The sequence below is a fragment of the Microtus ochrogaster genome, unplaced genomic scaffold (assembly GCF_000317375.1).
Source record: "Microtus ochrogaster isolate Prairie Vole_2 unplaced genomic scaffold, MicOch1.0 UNK5, whole genome shotgun sequence".
Taxonomy (NCBI): Eukaryota; Metazoa; Chordata; class Mammalia; order Rodentia; family Cricetidae; genus Microtus; species Microtus ochrogaster.
This window is the reverse complement of record NW_004949103.1, coordinates 5496809-5512958: the sequence shown is the minus strand read 5'-3', so window position 1 is coordinate 5512958 and position 16150 is coordinate 5496809. Positions and strand designations below refer to the sequence as shown.

The following is a 16150-nucleotide window of genomic DNA, read 5'->3' as shown; positions in this document are numbered from 1 at the left end:
AACAATGCTGCTATGAACATAGTTGAGCATATACTTTTGTTGTATGATAGGGCATCTCTTGGGTATATTCCCAAGAGTGGTATTGCTAGGTCAAGGGGTAGATTGATTCCGAATTTCCTGAGAAACCACCACACTGCTTTCCAAAGTGGTTGCACAAGTTCTCATTCCCACCAGCAATGGATGAGTGTACCCCTTTCTCCACAACCTCTCCAGCAAAGGCTATTATTGGTGTTTTTTATTTTAGCCATTCTGACAGGTGTAAGATGGTATCTTAAAGTTGTCTTGATTTGCATTTCCCTGATCGCTAAGGAAGTTGAGCATGACCTTAGGTGTCTTTTGGCCATTTGAACTTCTTCTGTTGAAAATTCTCTGTTCAGCTCAGTGCCCTATTTTATAATTCAGTTGATTAGCCTTTTGCGGTCTAGTTTCTTGAGTTCTTTATATATTTTGGAGATTAGACCTTTGTCCCCAAATTCTTGTCATTATTATCTTTTAATTTTTTTCTCTCTTCAAGTATCACCATCTTATAAAAGGTCACATATCACAGAGTTCCTGTTTACTGAAAATATACCTTGTTTCAAGAAAGTTAGCATGATTTTTTTATAATAGTTCATTTAATTCTTAAATCCACCCAAGTAGGTCAGCCGGGTGCCCTTTCTCACTTTTTGGACAGAAAAACTGAGGCTCTGAAGGAGAAGTGGAGCCTTCAGGGAGACAGACCTGAACCAGGACTTAAATTTTATGTCACTCAAGCACATCACTGTATGTTTACATTTCCCTATCCCCGTGTTGGAGTCTGGATATCACTCAAATGCATTGACCTTTGTTCTTATTCTCATTAGACCCCCCCCCCCCAAGTGGTCTTCAGTGTCATCTCCAAAAAGTATACTGCAAACTTCTTTCAGTTGCTGAATTCTCACCAACTCCATTCTTTTACCCCTCCTTGTGAAAGTAATTGTTTCACTGTTCATAGTTTCCTGATACAATGGGCTCTTAGGGAGGGACAGTCAAACCTCAGCATATCCATGAAAGTATCAATCTACTGCCATCATGTCTTACTTTGTTCTTGTAATAATTAGGCATCTTTCATAGACTGTTGTTTAGTCTGTTTGGTCTACTCTAAACCAGATCTTTGGGTCAATAAAAATTAATTGAGTAAGTGTTAGCCAGGATCTGAAGACAATAGATTTACTTATTAAAAACAATGTTATTCCCCTACTTCTCATCAAGAACACCTTAGCAGCATGGAAATTTGGTATGTGTTGCTACCTTTAACCTGTGCCTGTCAGACTGATGGTTGGGTAAGTGATAAGGCTTTATGGCTAACTGAGCAGGAATCATTCTGTTTGGAATCTAGAGTAATTACTAAGGCACATAAATATGTCTTAATTTCTGAATATTTCCCTTTTAAGGTGTGTGTTAAATAGTTAGAACCTGTATCCTAATTATTTCCCTGTTCAAACGAGCTCTAGAATATCCCCAAATCTTGAACAAGGTCACAAAGAAGTCAGAGCACACTGCTGGACTGGATCCTAGCTCCTGACAGTAGTATAACAGAAATTCATTCCCATGCAATGGCCCTTTCAAGCAAGGGAGCTTTTGTGGAGACCTGTTGTGTGTGGCTGAGATTATCTAGGTTAGTTACTTAGACTACCTGAATAGATAGAGCCTTTATCAACTACAGTGGAAGACAGAAGTCAGAGAGTGACAATGGCTGACATTTCATGAGGTTTTTCTCTATGCCAGGTCCTCTCTTTAGCCTTTTCTGTGTTAACACTTCCTTTGGTTCTCATGACAATCGTACAAAGTTGGTAATGTTGCAATCTTCACATCTCAGATACAAAACGAGGCGCACAGATCACAGGATTTGATCTGGGTTACACAGGGGAATATCTGTGCAGCTGGGATTCAAAGCCAAACTGTTAACTCCCCAAACCTTCCCATTGTGAGTGCCAGGATTCGTCTAGCTGACTCTAGAAATTTTCCTGTTGATGACAACATTTTTCAAATGCTTTATCTGGGTAAAAATAAGTAATCCTTTAAAGGTACAAAGTGTAAATCAATCATTTAGTATTCATATTCTGGAATAATGAAAGATGAGGCTCATAATGATCACTGTTGACAAATGTCATCATATTAGATTTGAAGATATTGAAGTTATAGTAAGAAATAATAAGAGAAACCCAACAGAGTTATGTCAAGGGCAACACTACATATGGATAAATGGCATGGCTTTTATATGAGCAAGATAACAAAACAGGTGTCCCTTGTTTACAGTAATTTCATTATGGATAAATTGAAGTTTGAGTTAGAAAGATTGAGGCATAATTAATTTTGTAGCACCAAGGCTAAATGTAACAAAGGTGTGTTGCACTCAAGTAGCATTTAAATGTTGTTGCTCTCGTAAAGTAAAATTTACCATAGTGTGTGTGTGTGTGTTTATATGGGTGTGTGTGTTTGTAGCAGGGGAGGGCGAAGTTCCATTATATTCAGAAAAAGATATGTTCACTATGAAATCACTACCTACTGGGTGCCAGACTTTGATTATTTCCATTCAAACCTCCCTCCTGAGTTCTTCATGGGCATAGTTTTGTCTTTAAAAATCAGTGTATGTGTGTGCACCTATGTCTATGACATGCCTGCATATGATGTCTCTGTGTGCATCTATGACTATGATTTGTGTTTCTGTGCTGTGTTCATGCATCTATGTCTATGATGGGTTTATATCTGTGTGTGTGTGTGTGTGTGTGTGTGTGTGTGTGTGTGTGTGTGTGTGTGTGTGTGGTTGTACACATACCCACACATGCAGAGGACCACCTAAGGTGTAGGTCCACCTTTCGCCTTATTCAAGACAGACTTTCTCTTTTTTTGCTCATAGTTGTTCATGCCAGATCAGCTGGCCTTTGAGCTTCTCAGGATTCTCCTATTTCCACCTCCCATCTCACTGTTGCAACACTGGTATACACAAGGAGCTTTACATGGGTTCCAGGGATTCAGACTCAGGTCTACTTGCATACACAGAGAATCTCCCCAGCCTGCGGTTGTATCTGTGGCATTGTTCTCTCTCTGATGCATTCATTGGGCTCGGCAGTACAGATAAGATGTGATATTAACATAGGACTTTTCAACTTTACTCTGGTGTTAAAGTGATATACATTCCGTAGAAATTGTATTTTCATTTTAAGTTTGGAGTTGTGCCTGAGCCAGCAATGTTTGGTACCATCCTCTCTTTGGATGTTGGGCAGCTCTCTGCTGCACCTGCAAGTCAGGTGTGAGATCACCACGGAAACGACAAACACTCTGTGGCGCACCTTGCTGCTCCGGTGGGATGTCCCATAGGCTGTATTATTCAACATAAATGTTGCAGGGCTGTGTCAGGGCAACTAGCTCCCTTGTCCGTGCAGGGGCCTGTGTACAAATTGCTAGGCTTTCATTTTACTTTGTTTTTGAGAGAGGATCTCATTGTGAGAGGAATCGTTCTGCCTTGGCTTCCTAAGCATTAGGATTCCAGGTTTATGTCACCATGCTTGGCCTAAATGTTTGTTTTTCCATGTCCTTGATAATCCAAACACACAATAAAAGAAAAATATCTGAATGGAAATTTCCAAGAATTTCCAGCAATTTCCTTCAAGATAGAATCTATCCAATGAAGTAGTCTTGCAGGAAGTCAAACTCAGAATGTTGTGTTCCATCTTCTGTTGGGCTTCTACACCATGGAGTCCCCAGGCTCCTGAAATTTCATCTCTGTCAACAGTCACCAACAGCATGTGAGCCCCACAGCAAATGCTAGGTTAGAGGGTGCACACACATACCCTTGTTTCCTGCTTCCAAAAAAAAACCTAAAACGAATGCCCTTTTAAGGAACCCGGTCTCCTACATGATTGTGCCCAGGTATCGCCTCCCCTGTGGCCTCTTTTTAGGTACAGCCTGCTTCTCTCCAATTCTCTACCATCTAAGCCTCTTAATTACATGAGTCTCTCTTCATGTTCACTCAGAAACTTTGCAACTAGTTTCCTTTTTGTGTGTCTTCCACAAAAGAGCTCTTCAAAGACAAAGCGTAGATTGTTTATGTATCTCTAGAATTCTATGCAAGAACAGAAACCTTGCAGAAGCCACTGGGGAACCGTGAGTGCTCACCTGCAGGAGAACTGGAGATCTTAGCCAAGCAGAAATCACAGGTTTGGTTTTCTCTCCATCTTTGTTTTCTTACCTTCTCCTTATTTAGCAACAATTATTCATGTATTACATTAATAAAAACCAATATTTCTCACATTACCATCTGTAGTCGAGTCTAGAAAAACTGGACTATTAGACCAAATGGCATCTGCCAGAGTGGACAGTAGCTACTCAGCTGTCAATCATGTGCCCAGCTTGCTTGCCACAACCCCTAACAGACAACTGACTTGCTACATGATGTCACCTGCCTAGGTCCAGCAGGCAGTCCTGGGCTTACACAGCAGAAAGGCTTCCAGAAAAAAGCCTAGTTCTGCTGTTCTGTCCCTGAGGACTTTGTGCTACTGAAGCTATTCTACACAGATGCTAGGGATAGGTGCTCAAAAGACAGGCATTCATTGCTCACAGTCCTAAAGAATGAGATCTCAAGAGCAAGGTGTGGAGAAACTCATTTCTTTATGTGCTTTTCTTCCTGCTTTACAGACAGCTTCCTTCTTCCATGTTTTCACATGTATTGGACATGTAAAGAACTCATTTCATTTTCTTTTCTTAGAAGGATACCTGTCCTTTCAAATCAAGACCTCAGCTGCATGACCTCATCTAAATCCCTTCTCAAAGAAGTGACTTGCAAATACAATCGTATTGGGCATCAGTGTTTCAAGTGTAGATGTCGAAAAGACCTGGTTGTTGGTTTCTTTAAAGTGACCTAAGAAATGAGCAAATCCTCTCCTGAGTTTTGTATAAAAGGAAGAATTTGCTTTGCTTTGCTTTGATTTACATACATTTGTTTACAACTGCAAATTGTTCTGGTCTCCCCTGCCTAAAGCTCAGATCCAAAGAGGAGTTTGTGTACATAGGTATGGAGTCAGGATTCCATGCCACCCTCCTCTGTGTAGCAGCCTTGTGCATGTCTTTGTGGTTCTTGCTCTTTGCTTATGTAAGTTTATCTTTCTGTGAAATGGTCCCCAAATATGACAGCTAAAGATATTGGTACATGGCCTTTGTGCCTCTTCTATCTCTTTTATCTTTGCATTTCTGGAAAAATGGAAAAAAGAACTGGTGAGTGCTTGCCACTTGTGGCATGATGGATGACTCTGTCCTACCCAGGAAGGCTCCTGCAGCTAAGAGTGCACGTGTCAGAGGTTGAGTCTCAGCTAGAGCAGGACTACAGCCATGCGCAGAAGAGTCTACAACACCCGGCTCCAGCACACAGTCTACTGGCAGCTCTCTATTCCCACTCAGCCATAGAGTAATACAAGAGGCCCTGTCCTCCCTCCTACACAGAGCTCCACCGTGTGCTGCCTATGCCACTGTGTTTCTGTGTGTAATGAAGGATTTATTTAGGTCATTGCTGCCTTCTGTGCCCAACAACAGCACACGAAGCACATTGAGAAGGAGCACTGCCTCCTTCCCTTCTCTGGGGCTGCAGTTACTTGCACCTGCTGTTCCGCTTTGTCTGGGAAGGTAGGGCTCTTACAAAGGCCCTACTCTGTGCTGTCCTCAGACAGAGAGCCTGATGCTGTCTGTGTGCCACTGTCCTTTCTCCCTTTAGCTTCTGTCTGGTTGAGTCACTGCAGCAGTTTGGCTCATGAACAAATGCATTTGACTAATTATCCTCCCTAGATCCTATTTATACCGTGCAGCATTTTTAGGGATAAAATTAGCCGCCATGGCTTGAAGCGTTGCCATATGAACTACGTCATAAAACAGTGTCCTAAGTGCTCCATATGTACTATTTTATTTAATCCTTACAAGAAAAATACAGGGTCAAAACTCTTAGGAGTTTCAGGGCTGTCCTGCAGGTTTTAAATTACAGAGCTGAGACAGAAACCTGGGCTTTGCTTGGAAATCCTCTGTTAATTCCAAATTCTTGTTATCGTCTTCCTTGAATAGCTCCGCCTCTGTGGCCAGACTGGTCTTTTTCTTTGTTGTCTACCAGGATTGTTCTTAATCCTGGGTTTAGAGCAAGCTATGTCCACCAGAGAAAAACAAATGGGAAACAAAGCACAGCTCTTCCCTGGGCTAAAACACTGAGAGTGGTCGTAGGCACGGAGGTTGCAGGCCCATTCCATGGGCTGGTCAGGAGGCCAGAGCCCCTGAAAACTGAGGGATGCAAAGAATCACACCTCTCCCCCAACCTTTGGAGTGCCATTTTCTTCTCTAAACAAATGGTTTGGAAGTAGACTCCTGCTTGGATAGCTGTAATTCTTCAGATTGTGATATAGCCTGGTCTGCTGGGTACAGAAGCTGGAGTCACTTCCAACCCTTCCTCAGGATCATTAGGTTGAATTTTGTATTTGGAGGGGAGGACACTGTTGTGTGCTTGACTTCCAGTTACCCTGTAGGGGAGATAGGATTCCACGATCCTGCAAGGGTACATGCTGTTTTCCTGTCCTTGCCAAGATACAGCGCCTCTCCTCCCCCGCAACTTAATCCTGTCCGGCAGTGTTCATTATACAGGTAACCTTTTGTGGATTTAGAACCTATCAGCATTGTGGAGGACTCCAGGGAACTCGGAAAGCTTGGAGGGACAGCATCCCAAGAATATGAATCACTTTGAAGGGAACTTGGGCCCACTTTTACTTGTTTTCTTCAGACAGCAAATGCGCTCTGAGAACACTTATTAACATTATGTGAACTGCCCTTTGGTCTTCCTACCCTGCACCCTTCCCTGTCCATCCTACTGCACAGCAATTATCATAACTCCAAACAAAGCCGAACGTCAACGTTGGCTGACGAGTGTCATGTATAGGCAATTTCAAGAAAATAAATATTTATGGAGGTCTTGAAATACCCATGTCCTTTCGCAGACTGACAGGCACAGACTGAATCTGTTTCCTATGCCTTGCCTTCCGCGATGCCCTGCCAAGGATGGAAATGCGACACCACGGCAGCAGACTCTTAAATCACTGCGCAGAGATGAAAGTGAAGACGTTTTTTGACTCTTCAGGATGAACAAATAACCTGATGCTTTCGATTGCCCAGTTTAGTTGCATAAAAAACAAAATGACAGTTCTGTTGCTCAAACTGTCCCTACTCAGGTTTCAGTACATTCCAGAAAATTAAATCGCTCATCACCATGGGAGACTGGAACGAAGCAGTTTTTGCACAGCAGTTTATTAGAACCGGGGCCTCCTGCCATCGTCTCTCGCTTTTTTCACCTCTGCCTGGATTGCACTTGTTGCGTCCACAGAGAAGTTTCCTGTCCAGTGTGAGGGACGGCAAAGTGAGGGTCCTGGAGAAGGACCCTGGCATTGACGTTTGAAGCTCCATGGTTTTGTGGCCTTGATGAGGCTATTGAACATTAGTGTGCTTCCATAAATGCCATGGGGAGAAAAGCAAAACACTGCTGTTTGTTGAGTGTGCTAGCCCCTCACTGCGGTGCATGTTGAGTATGAGTAATGTTTTATACTGGATTGCCCACATGTGCCGTAGGCTTAGACCCATTTCGTAGATCTATATAGGCATAGATCCAAGTCTCAGGGTGGCTTACTGAAGCTTTCCAGGTCCTGTGTCCAAGGACAAAGAATCGGATGTGGGACATGAGGCGCACGACTGCTTATCAGTCTGTTCAGTAGTACCTGCCTCAGTCCTGCCCATGAATCTCCGCTAATCTCAGATATGTTCTGTTTATTTCATCTCTGCCAGGTCAGGAAGCATTCCCAGCCCTTCCCGGCAAACTGGCTTCTCTCACATGTTCATCTCGATGCTCCTGTCTCCAGGCCCACTCTCCCGACACAGCACCCCCCAACAGCTGTGGTTTCATATAGTTTCCACATATATGTAGAAGCAGAGAGGGGCGGCACACTGAGTCCTTACTAGGTGATGTACTTACGTGGTATCATTGAGCTGTAGGAATTCCCATTTGGGTTCTTATAGCTAAATGTCCGATTGCCAGAGCTTCCTTGCATTTTCACTATTCTGTACTACCTTTTCATGGCTTAAACATATGAAATAAAATGTGAATAATGTTGCTGGCGGTGTCGCAGGCCTCAGGGAAAATCTTTGCTTGGGTGCTTACTGTCTGGCACACAGTGGTGGCTCAGCAAACAACCAACCTCTTCCTTTCCATCTCTTTTGCTAAATTTCAAAGTCCTTTCCTCTAGAGAACTTCTTTTCTTGGGCCAGCTGTGCGTTCTCCTGTCAGGTGGAGAGACTGCGATAGTATCTTGAAGACAGAGGTACATGGACACCACTGTTTTTCTCATGAGCTAGCCTGCTTTATTTCCTCTCATATGAATACGTTCACAATCAGACTAGGGGGACTGTGAGGGTATATTAAAGTTAATTACATTTGGAGTCTGAGTCATAATGTGAATTATGTAATAAGGAGACTTATGGAGAAAATTGAAATATTTTTGAAGGGTTATTTCATAGCTGCCCCTCCTTTTTAATTAAGATGTTTTCTAGACTCCTGGGTGATCTTGTCCAATCACCGAGCAATAGGAAGCCCCCTTTCAACATCTGGCTTCTTGACTCTCTTGGAACAGAATAGATGTTGCATTTTGACAGTCTTTTCAGCACATAGACTGCTATGTTCCCTGTTTGCTGAATTAAAATCTGTTCTCAGTAACATAGCCATTGGCCTTACTGGCCCCTGCGTTTGACAAGTTTGGAGGAAATAGATCTCTGCCCCTACAGTGTTCCAGGAATCATGACATACCCTGGAATGGGCATCTCAGGAAGATAAGACACTGCCAGGAGACTCAGTGTTCTGCATGGCTGGGAGGAGAGGTGGATGCAAAGGTGATTTGGAACAATGGACGGGGACTTTAAAATGGGATGATGTGAAAACAGTTGATGGAAAGCTGACATTTGAAATAAAACCTGAATGGCAAGAAAGAGACAGTTTCACAAAGCCTGGGGCACAGCATTCTGAAAACGGAGAGCTGAGAATGCCAAGTCCAAAGCAGGGATGCACTTGCTGGACTATGAAGAATAGAGAAGCCAGAGTGGCCAGCTCTTGGCTAAAGAAAGAGAGGTTTGCAGGCCCCACACTAAGAACCTCCCAGCCTGCACAGTATGGACTGAATTCAAAACACATTGAAGGCTACCCTGTGGGAGAGTCTATGGGCACTTTGTTTTCCATTCCTGGTTTTTGACATTGTCAAGCAGGGACCTAGGACATCTGCAGCCTTCTAGTTCTTAATGTGTCACCCTAGCACATAGGAAACAGTCTCTTTGGTTGAAGAAGCAGGAAGATGGATGACTTCCCTCTTAGTCTTAGAACCCATCTATAAAAGATGAGGATTCATTTTGTCAGTCTAGCCAGTACAAGTCTTCACAGAAATATTGTCCTCCATTTGAGATATAAAAATGGGCCTTAAAACCAAAGACTTATTAGATACATAAGTTTTGGTTAAGAATCCAACAAAAAAGCTGGAGAGATGATGTCTTGGTGGTTAAGGGCGCTTCCTGCTCTTCCTGAAGGACCCAGCTTTGATTCCCAGCACCCACAGTAATCCCAGGCACTGTGAAGGAGTGAGAGGCACAGCAAGACCCTGGGTCGGCTTTTCCCAGATTCCCTTTGGAGGCTATCTCGGCTCACCCTTTCCTGACAGACCCCTCATTCCTTTGTGTCCAGTTTTCCAATACCAACACTAGTTGTTTGGGGGCTCATTGTCAGGCCTGCAGACCTATGTGTAAAGCTGCCAGCCCAAAGCCTATTGCCAAGGGAAGCTGGAGCTGCTGTCATTGTTCTGGCAGGGGTGCCTGGCCTCAGGTCCAGTGGTGTGGAGTAGTCTCTGTCTGTGCCCAAGCTTTCAGATAGCTTCTGTGTCCAAGGTCGCCAGGTTTATTTCCTGTGGGAGAATAATGAAATTATGAACAGATAAAATATGAATGTATTTATGTCACCTGCAAATTCAGGCTTGCCTTCCTTGTCCTTTTCCTGCATAGGAACTTCTTCCCTGTGAGTTGGGAGGGGGCCTCTCTATGAAAGTGTCAGGTGAAGAACTAGGGCTTTCCCAGCTTTCTGTCCTTATCGGTCTCAGTGCCCTGGAGTGGACTACTGTTGTCAGAGACACACGTTGGATCATCAAGACCCAGTGAAAAATTGCTCATTAATTTTAGAAAGTGATTTTATTCTGGAACAATGACATTGTTAATACACTGAGTTTTATAAAATGCTTATCTCTCATTTGGTTTCTAGGAAAATTTAAAGTACAAACGAGGTCCATTTCTGTTAGGTAATTCTGGTACACACGTCTTCATTCACGTTTCAAAGCAATCATTTGGGGTTGACTGAAACACTCTTATTTCACAGTTGATCAGACCGAGGCAGAGAGACTAAGTCACTTTGACTTAACTAAAAGCTAGAGAAAGGACTTCTGGCTCCACAGGCTACAGATATTGTGTCCCATCTACTTCCTAGAGCAATATATGCATTTAATGCCATGCCAAATGTACTCTGTGCATTTGACTTCTAGAACTGGGAGCTGAGAGATTGTCATAGCTGAGTGTATTACATTGGGTCTTTCTTTTATAATGCCCCCAACACTATCATTGTTATATATCAAGATCACCTGTTTGGGAGACAGTTATGATAGCACCCAAGCCACTAGACTGGAATTCAGGGGCCAAAAGTTCCAGTCCCAGAGTTTCCATGTGGCTATCGTCAAGTTATCTAGGGATCTCTAGTATGTGAAATGAGGTAAACTAAAGGGCTGTTTTCTTTATTGTTTGAAAGCCCATTGTCAAGGTCAGGATGCCCCAGAGACTATTCTCAGGTTCATGAGAGCTTGGAGATGTTTTCCTTCCTTTGAGTAAAAGACCAAGTAATTCTGGTTGTATCACCAGGAGCGTGAATTATCAAAACACAAGAAACATAAGTCTGCTGTATGCATATATATTATATACAGAAATGTGTTAATATAGTAATGTGTATATTCTATACATTTACATGTACATCATGTATAAATACGTATGTACACATCTTAGATACATCCATGGCATTTGTATAGCACATAGGTAGCTATAAATATATGTACTCTATATATTTGTACATATGTGTGTATACATATGTATTACATATAATGTGGGGGGTAGTCAGTTTTACCAATATACTGCCAATATTTTTAGAATAAAAAAGGCATAGGCACAATACAAGGCATTTTAGAAAGTATGGAAGAGAAACAAACAGTGAGCTTTTAAATTACTAACTGTCCAGTTTAAAATTTTTCTTTTATTTCTTATATTGTAATACAATTACATCGTTTCTCCTTTCCATTTTCTTCCTCCAAAACCTTCTGTATACCCCTTCATGCTCTCTTTCAAATTAATGACTTGTTTTCATTAATTGTTGTTGCATTCACATGTTTACATGTAGATATACCCAAACAGAATGCATATATCCTGCTCAGTGTCTGTAATGTTACTTGTATGTTTGTTTTCGGGGCTGACCATCTGGTACTGGATAACCAATTGGACTATTTTTTCTCACTCATAGCATTCCAGACAAACTATATTTAGTATCTTCTCTGCTGTCTGCTCGTAATTCCCAGTTAGGATGAAGTCTCAGGTGTATTCCGTACTGACCCAATTGCTTCAAGTTAAAGCGGAGAAAGCACAGACAGACAGATAATACAGCTGTTAGTTGTAGGCTCGATGTTTGTCACATGAGTGTTGAATGCTGTGAGTGATTGGTTGTTCCTGAGTCCTGAGTCCAAAGGCAGAGAACTCCAAGAACAAGACAATAGTGCCACTACACGGAGAGGCACTCCAGCCTGGCAGAGTTAGTGCCACCCATGTTTCACCTGTGCTTCATTCTTTCAGCATGACCTTCTGTGCACTCCACCCTTAAAGGCGTAAAAGGCAGGTGCAAAGGGCTCATTGCCTTCACCTATTTAAACAGTGGAGAAGGAAGTGAAATCTGAATCCTTTCATTGAGCAAAGAAGTTCAATCACTGAGGTCACTCCCTTTGCAAACCCAACCCATTCCACATGGTGTAGTCACAGCCCCGTGAGCACCTTTCCCCCAAGGGCTTCCTTTCCAATCTCAAGTTCCTCCTCGTAATCTTATATGGTCCATAAGTCCATTTTTCTGCGTGTTTGGCTCTCTCTAAAGGCTTCTGTCTGATTCAGGGCTCAAGATTTTTGCTTTGCTTTTTGTTTTTTACTTACTATTAATTATTATTATAGTTTTATTTCATGTGTATGAATATTTTATCTTCAGTTATATATGTACACCTCATCTGTGTCTAGTGACTGTGGAGGTCAGAAGGGATCACATCTCCTGGAAGTGGAGTCACAGTAGTGAGACACTGTGTGGGTGCTGGGAAGGAAACTGGATCCTCTGGAGGAACAGCAAGTTCTTTTCATTGCTGAGCCATCTTCCAGTTCTGGGCTTATGTTTTGGACATATACTTTTCAGCCTACATAACCTCGTGTCTGGGGTAAACAGGAGAACTTAGTGTGGCCACAAAATTGGGAGTCTTGGATTTGCCCTTTGTCCACGTACTCTAGCAATTAAATGATAAGCTTGATTAAAAGAAGAAACATTTCACTGAGTGTAAAAAGCCCTACAGTCTCCATGTTTGGACTTTTCCAACCCTTTGGGGATGACCAAAGCAAATCAAAACCAGGGCCACTACTTTTTTTAAGGGAGAATGGAAAAGACAGGTCCTGTGAGTCTGCTCTTCAGAACAGTACCCATGCTTGTCCTCTGTGTGAGTCCCCGCATCTAAGCTAGCAGTTAATGCCCTGGAAGGACTTTATCCCAACAGGTGACACAGTTCAGATAAGAGGAGGAAGAAAGTCTGTAAGCATAATGGTCTTCATTTAGACCTTTTAATTTGGGTCCTGAGTTTTGAAGTGAATTATGACTTTTTATGTCCTTACATAAGACCGTCAACAATAAACTCATGATAGTAGCCCTGATCTCCTACACCATACTGTGTGGTTGTGGTGACCACGAACTCTGCCAGCTATGAGCCATTTTATATGTATAACACTGCATGCCCAAGAAATCTGTGTTCTCTTGTAGTGATGTCACCTTTTTAATCCCATTAGGCACACCTCAGTGTCTTCTGTTATGGAGACTTTCCAGTTGTCTAGCAAATGAGTAAAATTCTCTCCATATAATTTGGTGCTAACATATCACTCAACCTGTTCCAGTCACCTGACTGCCTACTGCCTGCAATTAGTGTACACACAACCACCTCGGCCAAATTCAATGAACCACCCCAAACCCCTGGACCGAACCATAGCCATTGGTTCTTGCTCGTGAACCAAGGAGGATGTTCTTCCTCCCACTCAGACCTGTAGTTGACCATACCTGTTCTTATTGCAAGGATGTAGCTTCAGATATGGGCTCAGCATATTGTCATATCTGTCTGGACACCTTTGGTTAAACCCAAAGCTCTTGTAGCATAGTACCCAGGATGAGGTAGCAGCCAAAATCTGATGCTGGGTAAAGCATTAGAATATTCATTTCCTCCTTCACAAAGACATATCTACCCCACTGAAATAGAAACCCCTGGTGGGAGACATGGGGTGCAGAAGCCCACCTGTGTCTCTAGCACCTGCATCTCTGCCAGAGGCTGACACGAAGAAGACATTTCTTAGATACTTTCTAGAGTCTAAAGGATGCTCCTAGTCCTTTTCTTTGTACCAGGAATTTATAAACTGTGGCTAATAGGGAAATCCCCTTTTTGTACAACTGTCCCGCTAAACATAAGGATTATTTTCAAGAATAACAATTAATATTGAAGAGATTTAGAAAGACAGCCCTGCGGCTGAGAGCACATAAAAGCTCTTGCAAAGGACCCAAGTTCACTTCCTGACACAACTGCTCACAATTGCCTATAACTCCAACCTGGAGGGAATTGTAGGCCTTTTGCCTCTGCTGCCACCTACACTCATGTGCAAAGGCCTGTAAACACACAAACACGCATGCTTAAAACTGATATAAATTTTAAATTGAACAGTATTATTTAATACCACTTGAGAATTATTTGGCACTCAAACTTTTGTGTCCATAAACAAAGTTTTATTGAAACACAGCCACACCCCCGCTCTGTCTATTGTCTCTGGCTTCTTCAGATATATAAAAGCAGTTGGAATTGGAGTTGCCATGGAAACCGTGTGTCCCACAAATCTTAAAATATTTACTCTCTAGCCCTTTACAGAAGATGTCTGCCACTCCTACTTTATAGAATAAAGGCAGAGTTTGGGAGAGATGAGGGCAGGGCTCACGACTATAGATGTTCGTTGGATTATTTCCATGTTTGCTTGGAGTTAATAGCTTCTTCCTTTCCTCCCTAGTAACTGGCACCTGGAGACACTCATGTTTCAGTAATCAGGAAGCATCCCTATCGCCACTTCATGATCCAGGGGTCTGTGGCTCAGTGAAGTTCCCAAGGTGTACAGCATGACCTTGCTGCTCCTGGGCGCGGTGCTGCTGGTGGCCCAGCCCCAGCTTGTGCCTTCCCATCCGGCAGTTCCCGGTCCTGGGCCCAGACAGCAGGAGCTTCTGCGGAAGGTGGGTACCCTCCAGGAGGACATCCAAGAAGGTGCAGCGACCAATGGTTCCACACAGCAGCTACCACAGACCATCATCATTGGGGTGCGCAAGGGTGGCACCCGAGCACTGTTGGAGATGCTCAGCCTGCATCCAGATGTGGCGGCGGCTGAGAATGAGGTCCATTTCTTTGACTGGGAGGAGCATTACAGTCAAGGCCTGGGCTGGTACCTAACCCAGATGCCCTTCTCCTCTCCGAACCAGCTCACCGTGGAGAAGACACCCGCCTACTTCACTTCGCCCAAAGTGCCTGAGAGAATCCATAGCATGAACCCCGCCATCCGCCTGCTGCTCATCCTGAGGGACCCTTCGGAGCGCGTGCTGTCTGACTACACCCAGGTGTTGTACAACCACCTTCAGAAGCGCAAGCCCTACCCGCCCATCGAAGACCTCCTGGTGAGGGACGGCCGGCTCAACTTGGACTACAAGGCTCTCAACCGCAGCCTGTACCATGCACACATGCTGAACTGGCTGCGATTCTTCCCACTGGGCCACATCCACATTGTGGATGGCGACCGCCTCATCAGAGACCCTTTCCCTGAGATCCAGAAGGTCGAAAGGTTCCTGAAGCTGTCGCCGCAGATCAACGCCTCGAACTTCTACTTTAACAAAACCAAGGGCTTCTACTGCCTGAGGGACAGCGGCAAGGACCGCTGCTTACACGAGTCCAAAGGTCGGGCGCACCCCCAAGTGGATCCCAAATTGCTCGATAAACTGCACGAATATTTTCATGAGCCAAATAAGAAATTCTTCGAGCTCGTGGGAAGGACATTCGACTGGCATTGATTTGCCATCAGTTAGGCTCGGACTTTCCCTGTTGTAACTTCTGGTGTACATCTGAGGGCGGGGTGGGGAAAGAATTTTAAAAAGGCGTTTAAGCTATAATTTATTTGTAAAACCCACAAAGGACTTCTGTACAGTATTAGATTCACAGTTGCCATATATAGTAGTTATATTTTTCTACTTGTTAAATGGAGGGCGTTTTGTATTGTTTTACATGGTTGTTAACATTGTGTATATGTCTCTATAATATGAAGGAACTTAACTATTGCACTGAAAAACATTTCTGGAGACGTCTTTTTTTTTTTTAAATATAATTAACTTGCCTCCAATCCAAATAGCTGTCTGTTTGCACCCTTCTTGTCAAATCTATATTCTTTTTCTGTTTAAATTTTTTTATTTGTAGTATAGATTTCTCTGCGTTCTGAATTTGTTCTTTTAATTTTTAATGTCTCACTGTGGTCATCAGATCAAGTTTCTACCTGCATTTTAAATTTCCTCTTCACAGAGAGTCTCTTATTTTTGGAAGTGACAGTTATATCCATTCTCAGGTCAGTCTGCATATGGGTCTAACACCTGCGCCCCTCATGTTGGTCTAACCCCTGTAGCCTGCGTGTGGGCCTAGCCTCTGTAGCCTGCATATGGGTCTAACCCCTGCAGCCTTTATATGGATCTAAC

At 43.2% G+C, this 16150-nt stretch overlaps 1 protein-coding gene across 2 annotated transcripts in view; it reads left to right on the top strand.

The window, feature by feature from the left end:
- The window catches only part of Hs3st1 (heparan sulfate-glucosamine 3-sulfotransferase 1), a 29575-nt gene extending 13765 nt beyond the window's left edge, over window positions 1-15810 (top strand). For both annotated transcript variants that reach the window (XM_005365970.2, XM_026788683.1), the window contains exon 2: window positions 14437-15810. In XM_005365970.2, coding sequence (XP_005366027.1) covers window positions 14543-15478 — 936 coding nt within the window. In that variant the 5' untranslated portion in view covers window positions 14437-14542 and the 3' untranslated portion in view covers window positions 15479-15810. The remainder of the gene's footprint in view (window positions 1-14436) is intronic.
- The last annotated feature ends 340 nt before the right edge of the window (window positions 15811-16150 follow it).